Source organism: Bufo gargarizans, chromosome 2, assembly GCF_014858855.1.
Source record: "Bufo gargarizans isolate SCDJY-AF-19 chromosome 2, ASM1485885v1, whole genome shotgun sequence".
NCBI lineage: Eukaryota > Metazoa > Chordata > Amphibia > Anura > Bufonidae > Bufo > Bufo gargarizans.
The window spans coordinates 316,823,447-316,840,435 of record NC_058081.1 but is presented as its reverse complement, the minus strand read 5'-3'; the positions used below and the strand labels follow the sequence as shown (position 1 = coordinate 316,840,435).

The following is a 16,989-nucleotide window of genomic DNA, read 5'->3' as shown; positions in this document are numbered from 1 at the left end:
CCCCTGTAAGGCTCCATTCAGACGTCCGCATGCGTTTTGTGGATCCGATCCATGTATCCATGGATCCGTAAAAAATCATGCGGATGTCTGAATGGAGCCTTACAGGGGGGGTGATCAGTGACAGGGGGGTGATCACCCTGATTACCCTGATCACCCCCTGTCATTGATAACCCCCCTGTAAGGCTCCATTCAGACGTCCGCATGCGTTCTGTGGATCCGATCCATGTATCCATGGATCCGTAAAAAATCATGCGGATGTCTGAATGGAGCCTTACAGGGGGGGTGATCAGTGACAGGGGGGTGATCACCCTGATTACCCTGATCACCCCCTGTCATTGATAACCCCCCTGTAAGGCTCCATTCAGACGTCCGCATGCGATCTGTGGATCCGATCCATGTATCCATGGATCCGTAAAAAATCATGCGGATGTCTGAATGGAGCCTTACAGGGGGGTGATCAGTGACAGGGGGGTGATCACCCTGATTACCCTGATCACCCCCTGTCATTGATAACCCCCCTGTAAGGCTCCATTCAGACGTCCGCATGCGTTCTGTGGATCCGATCCATGTATCCATGGATCCGTAAAATTTGGCGAAAAATGTATATATGGATGTCGTTTTTTTTGCAAAATTTTACAGCTGAAAGTGAAAAATGTCATTTTTTTGCAAAAAAATCGTTACATTTTGATTAATAACAAAAAATGTAAAAATGTCAGCAGCAATAAAATACCACCAAATGAAAGCTCTATTAGTGAGAAGAAAAGGAGGTAAAATTCATTTGGGTGGTAAGTTGCATGACCGAGCGATAAACGGTGAAAGGAGTGTAGTGCCGAAGTGTAAAAAGTGCTCTGGTCATGAAGGGGGTTTCACCTAGCGGGCTGAAGTGGTTAAAAAGAAAATGAATCTACAAAAGTATAGTCATCAAAAGTACAAATGTATCTTTTTTTTTCTTTTAGTATGTAGATTTAAACTCCTCAAGAAATCTTTTTGTGTTGGGATTTTCCATGTTTAGTGGACTTGTTATCCCAACATGGCTGGAAGGTAACCCAGGTGTTATAAGGACAGGTATGCTGCATTTATTCTTATGACATAAAACAAACACCTTTCACATTGTTAGGCCTCATGCACACGACCGTTTTTTTTTTTAAGGTCCGCAAAAACGGGGTCCGTAGGTCCGTGATCCGTGACCGTTTTTTCGTCCGTGGGTCTTCCTTGATTTTTGGAGGATCCACGGACATGAAAAATGAAAAAAAAAGTCAAGTTTGCCATTGAAATGATAGGAAAAAACGGACATGGATCACGGACACGGATCACGGACACGGATGACCATCTTGTGTGCATCCGTGTTTTTTCACGGACCCATTGACTTGAATGGGTCCGTGAACCGTTGGCCGTGATAAAAATAGGACAGGTCATATTTTTTTCACGGCCAGGAAACACGGATCACGGATGCGGCTGCCAAAGGGTGCATTTTCAGATTTTTCCACGGACCCATTGAAAGTCAATGGGTCCGCGAAAAAAAACGGAAAACGGGACAACGGCCACGGATGCACACAACGATCGTGTGCATGAGGCCTTATACTGTTGGTGTAACTTTACTCTTGTTTTGCTGTGTGTAGAAGAACTTTCTGATGGTGCCTTTCAGTCATCTTCCTTAGATTTTCTTTGCTTTCCAAATATACATCTCAATACATTCCGCTGGATGCTTATGACACATTACAACAGCAAGTTGCTGCTACTTAGGTAGCTTATGCGCTGAATGCTCCTTGCCTGAGGTTTAGTATCTGTTTACTCTTAGGGTATGACCACACAGCGCGATCGTGATCCATTCGTGTTGCAGCCATCTGCAGTCAAGAACCACGTGGCTAGTTAGGCCACAGCTGCATGAAATTTAATTTATAAAATCTTAATGAACATGCAGTATGGAATTCCAGAGATGGCTAGGAAAAAAGATGTGCAGATTAGCTCACTTCCCAGAAAACAAAAAAGCTGTCTCTGAGGATATCAGCCAAACCAGGGGCTTTCTTCCTTTACTTTTGGAGAAAGCTTATGGTTTGGCCGATATCCTTAGTTATATTGCAAGGCCTGTGTCAGGGTTACTACTTAACTTCCGGAAGTGAGCTTAAAGGGTCGCCCAGATTTTAACAGCAATCTCCCACTCTGCTACTTTGAGTCACATATTTATGCAAAACCTTCCCCTTTTAGCTATCTGACATCTAAATATAAGGAATAATAGCTGCCACCACTTGCCATATTAAGGCCTCATGCACATGACCGTTGTTTTTGTCCGAATACGAGTTTTTGCGGCATTCACTTCAATGGGGCCTCATAAGATGCGGACAGCACTCCTTGTGCTGTCCGCATCCTTTGCTCCGTTCCGTGGCCCAGCAAAAAAAATATAACCTATCCTATTCTTGTCCTTTGCGGACAAGAATTGGCAGTTATATCAATGGCTGTCCGTGCCGTTACGCAAATTGTGGAACGCACACACGGACGCCATCCGTGTTTCGCGGATCCGCAATTTGCGGACCGCAAAACACACAACGGTCGTGTGCATGTAGCCTCAGTAGACATGACATCTTAAACTAGGTAACTCACAATTACCCACTCCAACCCACTACTCTCTCTATTATTCACAGAGTTACTATTATATACAATATGTCTTCTGAGGTCGTGAAATAGTTTAGAACTAGGGTTGAGCGAACCCGAACTGTAAAGTTCAGGTCCGTACCGAGCTTTAGGATTTTTGGACCCGGACCTGAACTTTTCAGTAAAAGTTTTGGTTCGGGTTCGTTGTTCGGCTATTATATGGCACTTTTTGAAAGGCTGAAGAGCAGCCAATCAACAAGCATTTAACTGTGTGCCCTTAGAAGCCATCACAGCCATGCCTACTAATGGCATGGCTGTGATCGGCCAGTGCAGCATGTGACCCAGCCTCTATATAAGCTGGAGTCACATAGCGCTGCACGTCACTCTGCTGTGTTTAGTGTAGGGATAGGAGGCTGCTGCTGTGAGGGAGAGAATAGGAAAGAATCTTTAATCAGAACTGCTTGTTAACTCAGCGATCTACAGATTTTGTTTTGTGGGTGCAGTGCAGAATCTTTTTACCCTGCCCTGAGCCCAGTGACACATATAACTTTTATCCGTCTGTTATTTAGGTGGGCGACGGCAGCCTTTTTATGCAAGCTCAGTGGACCAGCACAGCATATGTGCTTTTGTGACATTCAAATCCAAGCTTAAAATACTGCAATAATAATACGGGTTTAAAAAAAATCACCCATTTTTTGCTAGACCCTACATCTGGGGCCTTTGCAGCATTTGTCAGTGTGAAATCCGATCTTGAAATACTGCAATAATTCTCTGGGTTTAGAAAACACCTATTTTTTGGCAATACCCTACATCTAGCCCTATGCTGCATTTTTTGGTGTGACATACAAGCTAGAAATACTGCAATATTAATCTAGGTTTAAAAAAACGCCAATTGTTGGCAATACCCTACATCTGGTGCCTTCGCAGCATTTGTCAGTGTGTAAGACAAGCTTGAAATACTTCAATAATTTTCTAGGTTTAAAAAAACACCAATTTTGGACAGAAAACTAAATTTGCGGCCTTTGCTGCATCTGTCAGTGTGAAATACATGCATTAGATACTGGTGTTCTATTCTGTTATTAAAAACACCCATTTTTGGCAAAATAATAAATCTGCGGCCTTTGCTGCATCTGTCAGTGTGAGATACACGCATTAGGTACTGGTGTTCTATTCTGTTATTTATAAAAAAAACACCCATTTTGGGCAAAATACTTAATTTTGCAGCCTTTGCTGCATCTGTCAGTGTGATATACAAGCTAGAAATACTGCAACAATATTCTGGGTTTACAAAACCACCAAATTTGGGCAAAAAACTAAATTTGCAGCCTTTGCTGCATTTGTCACTGTGACATACACACGTTAGATACTGGTGTTCTATTCTGTTATTTAAAAAAAAACACAGATTTTTTGTAAAATAATAAATCTGCGGCCTTTGCTGCATCTGTCAGTGTGAAATACAAGCATTAGATACTGGCGATCTATTCTGTTATTAAAAAAAAAAACACCCATTTAGGGCAAGATCCTAAATTTGAGAAATATGAGTAAAGCGTCAAATAAGGGACGTGGCCCCGGTTGTGGTGCTGCTGGTGGAGCTCCTGTTGAAGGGAGAGGAAGGGGTCGATCTGTGCCAGCTACACGCACAAGTGAAAAACATTCCTCAGGTGCGAGTAGGCGACAGAACCTTCAGCGTTATTTGGTCGGGGCTAATGCGGCTCTATGAATGGTGAGACCAGAATAAGTACAGGCGAGAGTAGATTGGGTTGCTGACAGTGCCTCTAGTTCCTTTACATTGTCTCCCCCCCCCCCAGTCTCCTGCTGAAAGATCAGAGTTAGCACCTGCAGCCAATGTCTATCAGTCTTTCATCTCACCCCCTTGCAAATCGGCCAAGCAGTCTGAGCCCCAAGTCATGCAGCAGTCTCTTCTGCTTTTTGATGACTCTGCTAGCAGGGTTTCCCAGGGCCATCTACCTAGCCCTGCCCCAGAAGTGGAAGAGATTGAGTGCACCGATGCCCAACCACTTATGTTTCAAGATGACTATATGGAAGGACCACAACAGCACGTCTAGGATGATGATGAAACACAGGTGAGGCCTACTGAGATAATAATGGAGGGATAAAACAACCCTCTGTGTATGACTGAGAGAGAGGACTTGGAAAAGGAAGCCTGCAGAGGCTCTGTGTGGTTCCAGCCAGGAGGGCTGGGGGGCCACTAGGCTGTGTGAAAACCTGAGTTTTGGGGGGCCCAGCAACACCTGAGGAAAGAAGTGTCGCACAGTCAGAGTTGGGAGGATTCTTGGACCATATACCCCCAAGGTACTGGTGTGGTCACAGCCAGGAGGCTGTTGGACCATATGGCTGAGAAAAGCCAGATCTCACCCCTTGTGTGAACGGCGTTTTAGAGTTGAGTTAGGGAGAAGACCTATGTATTAGGTGGAGCCTAGACGGGCAGGTGTTTATTTGCTATGTTTGTGCTGGTGCTGAAGTGCCAAAATAAAGCACCATTGTCTGAGGAGGAATTTGTCATTGCCGACCCCCTGTGAGAGAGCAATCCCTTAGGCCCCTTTCACACGGGCGAGTTTTCCGTGCGGGTGCGATCCGTGCGGCGAACGTATGGCACCCGCACTAAATCCTGACCCATTCATTTCTATGGGGCTGTGCACATGAGCGATGTTTTTAACGCATCACTTGTGCGTTCAGTTGAAATCGCAGCATGCTCTATATTTGACGTCATCGAAGGTCCGTAACCTGTATTTAATGGAGCAGCTCACCCCAGGTCCTGTTCATCAGCAGCGGAGACACAAGGAGATGCCGGGCTTCGCGAGCAAGTGGACTAAGGTGAGTTAAATTATTTTTTTATTTTTTTTAACCCCTCTAGCGCTGGTTTACTATGCATTCTGTATTCAGAATGCTATTATTTTCCCTTATAACCATGTTATAAGGGAAAATAATACAGTCTTCAGAACATCAATCCCAAGCCCGAACTTCTATGAAGAAGTTCGGGTTTGGGTACCAAACATGCGCGATTTTTCTCACGCGAGTGCAACGCATGACAATGTTTTGCACCTGCGCAGAAAAAATCGCGCATTTTCCCGCAACGCACCCGGCTCTTATCCGGGCAAAAAAACTCACGCCCGTGTGAAAGAGGCCTTACAAATGCAAAAAGTAACAGTTTGAAAGTAAAAGGGATAAAAGAAACAGAATTTAAAGGGGTTGTCTCACTTTACCAGATAGCATTTATTATGTAGAGAAAGTTAATACAAGGCACTTATTAATATATTGTTATTATCCATATTGCTTCCTTTCATTTTTTTTCAATTCACATTATGCACTGCTTGTTTCAATGGTTAGGATCACCTTAAAATCAGTGGTGGCCGTGCTTGCATATTATAGGAAAAAGCGCCATCCTATGCACACTCCCATGATCCCGACCACTTGAAAGGCCTGCACTTTTTCCTATAGTGTGCAAGCAGGGCCTCCAATGATGGATTGCAGGGAGGTCATAGCCATGCAAACAAGCAGTGCATAATGTGATGGGAAAATGAATAGCCAGAAAAGGAAGCAATATGGATAATAACAATACATTAGTAAGTGGCTTCTATTAACTTTCTCTACGTAATAAATTCCACTTGATGAAGTGAGGCAACCCCTTTAATACATTACAAGAATGTAGAAGTTTGGTTGCCTGGGGTAGCAGGAAAGTTGTCCAGTCCCCCAAAGAAATGACAACTTGCTACAGTGACACATACACTTTAAGAAGGTTTCCAGCTGCCGCCACTAGCCCCCCTGCCTGTAATGACAGACTGAGGTTATTGTGTATGTTATTTGCCTTTTACAACCAATTTTTATGAGGCCAGTGCTTGGCTCAAAATCTGTCCACTAAGATACATTTTCCTGTGGGCATTAAAGCGACTTCATCCAACCCATAATTATGTTCTGCACAGGTGTTTATCAAACATGGAGGATTTGGAGACAGTACTATGTGTGTTCTTTAATTACCCTCTCTTGCAGAGCCCTGATTGAGGTGACGTTCACACAGGTGATGCCAGTAGATGGACTTATTCCAACCCTGAGCAGCACACAGCCAAAGTATAAATTAGATACAGTACTTCTTTGATGAATCGCCATCTGTATGGTTTTTGATACATGACTCCTACTGTGGGTTAGGCATCCTCTACCTGACCTTCAGAATGGCTAGACCAGGTCTAGTGGCTCTGTTGACATATCAAATGCTACAATAGGGTTTATGACGGGGTAATATATTTTCTGAGTGAAGTTTTTTTGCTCTCCTGGTTTTGTTCACACAAACCTTGTGTTCTGATTTGGGGAATAAGACATCAATGATTTTATGGCCAGCTACAAGAATGTGAGGGGGAGGGGGTTTCTCTTACTCCAATATCTCTAAATTATTTTGCTATCTATGCCACCACAGCCTGCAAAAAAATGGACATTGAATATAGGGTAGCTACCTCCATTAGATGACACTATAGAGAAAGTTTTCTTTGTATATTTAGGAAATGTGCTAATCTTCATAATGAATATTGATGTGATGGTGGAGCCATCAGAGGTGTCCACATTTTCATTAGCCAGGCACCACTATAATCCTCATAGCACTTGGACAGACTTATCAGGAACTATGATTTCTTGAACATTCATCTTTGTCAGTGGATTGAAAAGTAATCAGCATCAGAAGGTGATGGTTCAAGAGACAGTGGTCTGCTCTACTTGTGACATATAACACTGCTGCTGTATAGTTGTGGCCTGGTGTGTAATGGAACATGGATGTCCCATTGCAGGGTGGGTATAATTGAGTTGTAAATTGATACTAAGGCAGTAGGTAAGACAACTACAATTACATTTACTGTAAATTTGCAGCTCATCAAAGTGACCAAATCAGGAACAATGCTCTGGCTACTTATAACAAGTTGACGTATAAGTGATTTATAGTTTTTGAATGTTATAATAGTACAACTTACAAGTATAGCACTAGTGGTAAAAAATGGTGCAGGTGCAATTTGTGCAATGCTTGTGATTTCTTCCTGTACAGGGTCTGTAACTGTATGATGGCTATACATTGCAGTATCCTTAAGAGTTGCTTGAGGTTGTCATGCAGTATCATGCAGAATTCCCCATTTGGATTAGGCTCACGCTACTACCTCTGCTTGCTGATTTAGTCATTGCTGGCTAATGTTGCTATATAGACTTCCATAGAGTCAGACAAATTGAGTACAAGTAGTAGCAGCCACTACTGCCCTCCTAGGCTCTGGTATTTAGCAGAACGCAGCTTGTCAAACAGGGTATAATTATGAAATGCTCACATTCCCAACCACCCTAAGTTGGGAAAGACTACCCTTTTCATGATGTAGCCACTAGCCCATGTGAAGTGCAGCTCCCATCATTTACACAAGACACATTATAAAACAATAATATCAGAACAGTCGCAAACAACACCCAGGGAGTATCCTCATCACCTTACATATTGGCAATTCCGCTGATTTTTGCATATGTAATAAGATATCTGTAAAGAATAAATCAAGGCAACTGGACTTACTGTAGATTTCTTGAAAACGTTTCACTCATTCTTCTCAATTCTGAGTGACTGTACAATAATTCTCTGGGAATAAATATGTAACTGAATCAACATCTGGTAATTATACCCAGAATTCTTGTACAGTCACTCAGAATTGAGAAAGCTTGTTGGAAGAACGAGTGAAACGTTTTCAAGAAATCTACAGTAAGTCCAGTTGCCTTGATTTATTCTTTACAGATATACCATGACCTGGATAAATGAGAACCTTCACAGACATATGTAATAAGAGCATAATTTCAATATGTGGTATCAGTGTCTTAAAGAAGTATATTCTGTTAGTACCATGGCCATTCAATCTACTAATTAACAATTAGAGAAAATAACTGAAGGTAGTTTCACATATATTCCTGCAGAGATTCAGCTTTTAATAAATTGGCTCTGCTATTGGTCTATGTTTAACAAGAATTTTTTCTCTTGGATAAAATGTTCCCATTTATGAAAATGAATGTTCTAGCTCAATATCAAGCTACGTCCTTCATGTTGTACATTTAATATGTCTTATCTATCATTGAGTAGGTGGACAGCCTTGGCGCACATGTTTAATTTTCTATTATGTGTTGGCCTCTAGCCACTATACCTTAGTTACTGCAGGACTGCCGTTAATCCACATTTTCAAAAAAAAGTCAAGACTTAAGAATTGAGAAATGCAAATGGTAATGCATCATCTACATGTTGAAGGAAACATTTCCTTTATGCACTCTAACCATTACAAGTGAACTTAATGTGATCTTCTCTAAACTTTTGAATCCACATGTCCAAATGTTCAATGTTTCAATACTTTTTGCACAACTTGCTGAACAAGGAACTTAACAGCAAAATTCACAACAGTTGTTTGATCCTTGAATCGCACAATAAATATCCTGGTTCAATTAGAATTGATATTCTTAGAGGGAAGTGGCCACTGAGCTTAGAGTGTCACAGAGTCCCATCAGCAGGTTGCAACAGAGAGACTGGAAAAGTCACAGACAGGCATAGAAGTGGACATTGTTTGGCCACATCCCACATTAATGACCACTTCATTGTGAACAATGCCCTGCAAAACAGGATGATGAATGCCACACAACTCCAGGCACATTTAAGGGAGGTGAAAGGCACCCAAGTGTCATGTCAGACCATTCTAAACTGTTTACATCAGTGTGGTCTGCATGCTAGATAACCTGCAAAGGTACCTGACCACCGGTGTTATTGCCTTGCATGGGCCAGGGAGCATCTACGCTGGATGAAGGACCATTGGGCCTCAGTGCTGTTTATTTATGACTGTCAATTCACACTAAGCAGAAATGATGGCCGCCAACGATGTTGGAGATGTCAAGGAGAGCACTATACATCAGCCACTATTGTCACCAGATGAGCCTTTGGTGGTGGTGGTGTTACAATGTGGGAAAGTGTGTCTAGTCAATACAGAAATGATGATGGCTGTCTCACAAGATGTGGTTCCAAGCTGCCACTACTTTTCCAGACAGGCCATCCCTGTCCTGCACAAGTGGCAGACAAAATCAGGTGTGCGCTGTGCAACGCCATCAGTAGTAAGGTCCACATTACCACAGTCAGCATGGGCAGGGACTAACTGCCAAGTGGATTAATGTAATTTGAATGTAGTGGCAGCTGGGCCTGAGGCGGAATGCGGTTTGGCACATATCCTACCGCCACCGATGATTGCTGGATGTTTCTCTGTGTCTCCTGTTGCCCCCTACTCCAATTCCTTCTCCTGTTTCTTCTTTACCGCTTTCTCATCATGTCAATGCAACACCTGCACTAGTGATGGCCTTGCTGTTTGCCCGGAGGTCGTTTCACAGCGAACTTTGCTTGTTCGCGATTTGCCGAAACATGCGAACATATGGCGATGTTCTCATGCGCCATATTCTTTTGCATTGCTCCGAACATTGACCCATGACACATCCATCAAGTGGGACAGGACAGCCAATTGAGACGTTTCAACACATGGACACACCCCCACCCTGTAACAGAACCCGATCTGTCAGCCATTTTACATTCTGTGTTTTGCCAGTGTAGGGAGAGGTTGCTTTGTGGAGCTGGGACAAACTGTTTGGGACACCAAACACTTGCTAATAGGGCCACAAAAGTCCTTTTAAGGACTGGTATATGTGTGCTATTGATAGTTGTGATATACTGAGGGTGTGATATACTAACATAGAAAGTATATTATAGTGCATTTGTATTGTGCACTAGTTGTGTGCGGTTCTGCTGCGATACCGCAGCTATATAGACAGACAAATGCTATTGGAATAATTAATTGCAACTGGTGTGATATAGTGTTGCCATCTGCAGCCTGTGCTCTCAATGCATAAGTAGTGGTAAGCCCAACACTCACCTAGGGACGATCGTCTTAAGAAGGCACCTGGCCTCCCATCACGAGTCTAGTGTGAGCAACGCTGTCAGAACTCACAAAGCCACACTCCCGGCGCTCCACGTCCTGCCTATTCTCCTTCTCCTCTCTCCTCCCATTTGTCCTACACTGCACCTTCCACTGTGCCGTCGTCATGTTCATCTGGTAGAAGGCAGGCTTCCATGGCCCAAATGTTTGAACATAAAAAGTTGATGATGCCGGATAACCCAATTGCCCAATGGCTGATCGCTGGCTTGTCGGAAATGCTAGACCGCCAACTACTGCCATATAAACTGGTGGACTCGAAGGCCTTTAAATAATTGTGGCCATTGGCACAACGCACTGAAAGGTCCCCGGAAGGAAATATTTCTTCCAGAAGGGCATCCCAGAGCTATATGGCCAAGTTAAGCGGTACATAACTTTTACTGCCCACTGGGTGAACCTTCTGACAGCCGTCAACAACGTAACCTGTGGCACCCGTGTGGTTTTGGTGTTACCGCCACGGATTCCTCCTCCTCCAGCCACATAATCACTTGTTCTTTTCTGTCTTCTCCTTGGTTGACTCCTCCTTTTCCACTGCTAACGCCTCTTCCGCTGCACCCCCAAGCTCCCAAGAACCTATTCGACATGCCAGGTGAGACGTTGCCATGCTGTGCTGCAGCTGTTGTCCCTGGAAGCCAAGAGTCACACCGGTCCTGCACTCTATTTAGCTTGGTCACAGGCCGATCAATGGCTAACCCCGCTCAATTTGACAGTTGGTAAAGTGGTGTGCGATAACGGTGCCAATCTGCTGAGCGCACTGAAACAGGGCAAAATGAAACAGGTGCCGTGCATGGCACACGTCCTAAACTTTGTCGTGCGACGATTCATTGCCAAATACCTCGAATTCCAGGATGTCTGGCTGCAGGCCAGGATAATCTCTGGCCATTTTAGAAGAGCATACAAGGCCATGGCTCACCTTGCTGACGTTCAGCGGCGACACCACTTGCCCATCAGACAAACTGATTTGTTACAGTCCGACGCGCTGGAACTTCACCTTGTATATGCTTGGTAGGCTGCTTGGTGGCAACGTACTTAGACCCCCAGTACTTATACCCCCTGAACAAACACAAAATGGTGTGTTACCAGCATCACAGAGGGCTGTCATAATGCAGCATTTCCAGGCCTTGCTGCGATAGATACTGCATTCTGCTGTTGTGGGCGCTGGCAGAGGAATATCCACCCACAGAAAAACAGGTGCGATTACCAATCCTACCATGCCTGCAAGAAGAGGGAGGTTTGAAGATGTTTTGGTCACTTTGGATGGGAGATCATTCTTGCAGCCAACCCATCGACAGCCGCCCTCCGGATACAGCCTCAGGAAATGCCTAGACCGACAGGTGTCCGACTACATTGGGTTAACGGCCGATGTGGATGCTCTGAGGAGTGAGGAACCCCTTGAACTACTTAGTGTGCAGGCTTGACCTGTGGCCAGAGCTGGCACAATTTGCCATGGAACTCTTGGCTTGCCCCTCGTCGAGTGTCCGAAAAGTGTTCCTGTCTGAAAAGACATTCAGCGCAGCAGGGGGAATCGTGACCGATAAGCACACTCGCCCAGCTCACAACAGTGTGGACTATCTCACATTTCGGAAAAAATTAATGAGGATCTCGGAGGAATTCAACTCCTGTGACCACCACGTGTAATGGAATTTCCTCATGCCAGTATACATATATCCGCCAGCACACAGAACAAAGAATGGTCCTTGTCTTATGTATATACAGTGGCATACAAGGCCTTTTCTGTCAGGTGAAGGCCTAATTTTTGGGGCCTCTACTCCAGTGACCTACATAAAAATGTTTATCCAGTGACCGCCTATGTATGTATGTACCTCCAGACACATAATCACTAGTTTTTGTCTGCCAGGTGAATGCCTAATTTTTGGGCCTTTACTGGCCTACAGTAAAATTTGTATCCACTGATCGTCTAATATACCTCCAGCCACATAATTACTTGTTCTTTTCTGTCCGGTGAATGCCTAATGTTTGGGGCCTGTACTCCACTGGCGTGCAGTAAAATTGTTATTCAGTGAATGCCTAATGTACCTCCAGCCACATAATCACTTGTTCTTTTCTGTCCTGTGAATGCCTAATATTTAGGGCCTGTACTCCTCTGGCCTACAGTAAAATTGTTATTCACTGACCGCCAAATATACCTCCAGCCACATAATCACTTGTTCTTTTCTGTCAGGTGAATGCATAATTTTTGGGGCCTGTTCTGGCCTACAGTAAAATTGTTGTCCACTGACCGTCTAATATAGCTTAAGCCACATAATCACTTGATCTTTTCTGTCCGGTGTGAGGGGTAGCTTTCTTTCAGTGGATCATCCTCACAAGTATGGCTTCAGGACACCAGATTTCAGGTCCAAACAATTCATTTTTTTAAATTATACACCAGCAGAAGCAAAAATGACAAAAATAATAAACACTCGCCCGTCCAGGCTCTAACTAAACATAATATTTCTGACTCACCTAAGACCCTGTTCACATCCTGTTAACACATACGGATTTCTCAGCCAATGTCCCACAGCCTCCTGGCTGTACAGAGCACAGTAAGCCCACTGTCTCCAGTCCAGTGTCTCTTGGGGAATAGTGGTCTCTCAGACCTCCTGGATTGGAACACACAAAGACTCTAGGCCTCTGTCCACAGGCAACACACTCCCCCCTTGCTGACACCTTGGGAGGTGCTTTATGCCAGTCTGATAACTTTCAGCTGGTCTCACCTATGGTGGAATAGGGGTGTGGACCGCACTATCCACCCCTTCCTTGTCTCACCCTGTGTGAGACCTGTCATTGTCTCACACCGGTAAATGATTAATGTTTGGGGCCTGTACTCCACTGGCCTGCAATAAAATTGTTATCCACTGACCGCCTAATATACCTCCAGCCACATAATCACATGTTCTTTTCTATCAGGTGAATGCATAATTTTTGGGGCCTGTACTCCTTTGGCCTACGGTAAAATTGTTATTCAGCGACCTCCTAATGTACCTCCAGTCACATAATCACTTGTTCTTTTTTGTCACGTAAATGACACATTTTTGGGGCCTGTACTCCACTGGCCTGTAGTAAAATTGTTATCCACTGACCGCCTAACATAACTCCAGCCACATAATCACTCGTTCTTTTCTGTCCGGTGAATGCCTAATGTTTGGGATCAATACTTTATTGGCCTACAGTAAAATTGTTATCCACTGACCGTCTAATATACCTCCAGCCACATAATCACTTGTTCTTTTCTGTCCGGTGAATGCCTAATGTTTAGGGCCTGTACTCTACTGGCCTGCAGTAAAATTGTTATCCACTGACCGCCTAATATACCTCCAGCCAATTAATCACTTGTTCTTTTCTCTCAGGTTAATGTATAATTTTTGTGGCCTTTACTCCACTTGCCTACAGTAAAATTGCTATCCACTGACCGAATAATATAACTTCAGCCACATAATCACTTGTTCTTTTCTGTCCGGTGAATGCCTAATGTTTGGGACCAATACTTTATTGGCCTGCAGTAAAATTGTTATCCACTGACCGTCTAATATACCTCCAGCCACATAATCACTTGTTCTTATCTGTCCAGTGAATGACTAATGTTTGGGGCCTGTACTCTACTGGCCTGCAGTAAAATTGTTATCCACTGACCTCCTATTATACCTCCAGCCACATAATCAATTATTATTTTCTGTCCAGTGAATGCCTAATGTTTGGGACCTGTACGCTACTGGCCTGCAGTAAAATTGTTATCCACTGACCGCCTAATATACGTCCAGCCACATAATCACTTGATCTTTTCTGTCCACTGAATGCATAATTTTTGGGGCCTGTACTCCACTGCCCTATAGTAAAATTGTTATCCATTGACCGCCTAATATACCTCCAGCCACATTATCACTTGTTCTTTTCTGTCTGGTGAATGCCTAATGTTTGAGGCCTGTACTCCATTGGCCTGCAGTGAAATTGTTATCCACTAACCGTTTAATATACCTCCAGCCACATAATCAATTGTTCTTTTCTGTCCAGGGAATGCATAATTTTTGGGGCCTGTATTCCTCTGGCCTACAGTAAAATTGTTATCCATTGACCGCTCAATATACCTCCAGCCACATAATCACTTGTTCTTTTCTCTTAGGTTAATTAATAATTTTTGGGGCCTGTACTCCACTGGCCTACAGTAAAATTGTTATCCACTGACCGCCTAATATACCTTAAGCCACATAATCACTTGTTCTTTTCTGTAAGGTGAATGCATAATGTTTGGGGCCTGTACTCTACTGGCCTGCAGTAAAATTGTTATCCACTGACCATCTAATATACCTCCAGCCACTATGTGACTTGTTCTTTTCTGTCCAGTGAATGCATAATTTTTGGGGCCTGTACTCCACTGGCCTACAGTAAAAATTGTATCCATTGACTGCCTAATAAACCTCCAGCCACATAATCACTTGTTCTTTTCTGTCCAGTGAATGCATAATTTTGGGGGCCTGTACTCCACTAGCCTACAGTAAAATTGTTATCCACTGACCGCCTAATATACCTTCAGCCACATAATCACTTGTTCTTTTCTGTAAGGCGAATGCATAATGTTTGGGGCCTGTACTCTACTGGCCTGCAGTACAATTGTTATCCACTGACCATTAAATATACCTCCAGCCACATAATCACTTGTTTTTTTTTGTCCAATGAATGCATAATTTTTGGGGCCTGTACTCCACTGGCCTGCATTAAAATTGTTATCCACTGACCGCCTAATATACCTCCAGCCACATAATCACTTGTTGTTTTCTGTCCACTGAATGCATAATTATTGGGGCCTGTACTCCACTTGCCTACAGTAAAATTGTTATGCACTGACCATCTAATATACCTCGAGCCGCATAATCACTTGTTCTTTTCTGTCAGGTGAATGCCTAATTTTTGGGGCCCATACTCCACTGGCTTCCAGTAAAATTGTTATCCACTGACTGCCTGTTATACCTCTAGCCTTATAATGACTTGTTATTTGCTGTCTGGTGAATGCATAATTTTTGGGGCCTGTACTCCACTGGCCTACAGTAAAATTGTTATGCACTGACCGTCGAATATATATCGGGCCGCATAATAACTTTTTCTTTTCTGTCCGGTGAATGCCTAATGTTTGGGGCCTGTACTCTACTGGTCTACAGTAGAGTTGAGCGGACACCTGGATGTTCGGGTTCGACGGGTTTGGCCGAACTTGAGAATAAAGTTCGAGTACGGGACCCGAACTTGACCCTGAACCTCATTGAAGTCAATGGGGACCCGAACTTTTGAGCACTAAAATGTCATGGAAAGGGCTAGAGGGCTGCAAATTGGATAGGGAAATGACTTTAAATAACATAAAATAGGTAAGAATAAAAAATTTTATCTCGATCTAGGAGGACGAGGTCAATTTGGAGTAGGTGGTTCATGAGGCGTTGGATGTGGCGGTGTAGGTGGAAGCTGCGGTGGAGGAGGAGGTAGCCTACACTGCTGTTTGGTCTTAAATTTTATTTTTAAAATTAGGGTACACTCCAAAACATTGGAAAATATAACCTGTGATAACCCTCTCCAGTCATGCTAAACACACGTTCAGACAATACACTGGCTGCAGGGCAGGCCAGCACCTCCAAGGGGTAAAGGGCAAGCTCAGGCCATGTGCCCAATTTGGAGACCCAGAAGTTGCATGGGCTGACCCCTGTCAGTCAGTTCGTGTAGGCGTGTGCACACTTACTGCCCCACAATGTCGCACGTCCCTGTGATGTTCACAATCCAATTTGATATCTGCTCTAAAAACTTTCGATGTTTTTTTATTCGCCTACCATGGTGATCACGGGTGGCGGGGAATCAGGGTTCCAGGTCAGAGAGGGAGCGTGAGAAATAGAGACCACATCCAAGGGAGGATTCATTTTTCAAATTTCAAATGATAGAGTTGAAATATGGGAGAAATTATTAAAGCATAAAAGTGTGACAACTTTTCAAAGTTTAAGCATTGAATGAAAGGATGTGACGCGTATAAATTACTGAATAATTTATTAAATTTTATTCCTTGTCACCTATGCATAGCAGGTGTTTATTCACGTGTATAATGTCAACCCAAGAATGTAACAGAAAAATTATTGAAATTTATTAAGCTGTCAACTAGGTAGAGGAGGGGTATATTACACCCAAAAATTGGTGAATTTCACCGGAAAATGTAACTGACTATTTTTTTTTTTAACCTGTCTACTAGGTATAGCAGTGATACATCACACCTAAAAATTTGTGAATTTCACCAAAAAATGAAACTGACAATTTTTTTTTTTTCGGTCTACTAGGTATAGAAGTGGTACATCACACCCAAAAATTGGTGAATTTGACCAGAATATATAACTGACAATTTATTTTATTTTTTAAATGATCTACTAGGTATAGCAGGTCTACTAGGTACACCAAAATA

At 43.4% G+C, this 16,989-nt stretch overlaps 1 protein-coding gene across 3 annotated transcripts in view; it reads left to right on the top strand.

Moving 5' to 3' along the window:
* LOC122928036 (solute carrier family 23 member 2-like) overlaps nt 1-16,989 on the top strand; it is a 368,046-nt gene that overhangs the window by 277,161 nt on the left and 73,896 nt on the right. For all 3 annotated transcript variants that reach the window (XM_044280499.1, XM_044280501.1, XM_044280500.1), the window contains one exon: nt 957-1,065. In XM_044280499.1, coding sequence (XP_044136434.1) covers nt 957-1,065 — 109 coding nt within the window. The remainder of the gene's footprint in view (nt 1-956; nt 1,066-16,989) is intronic.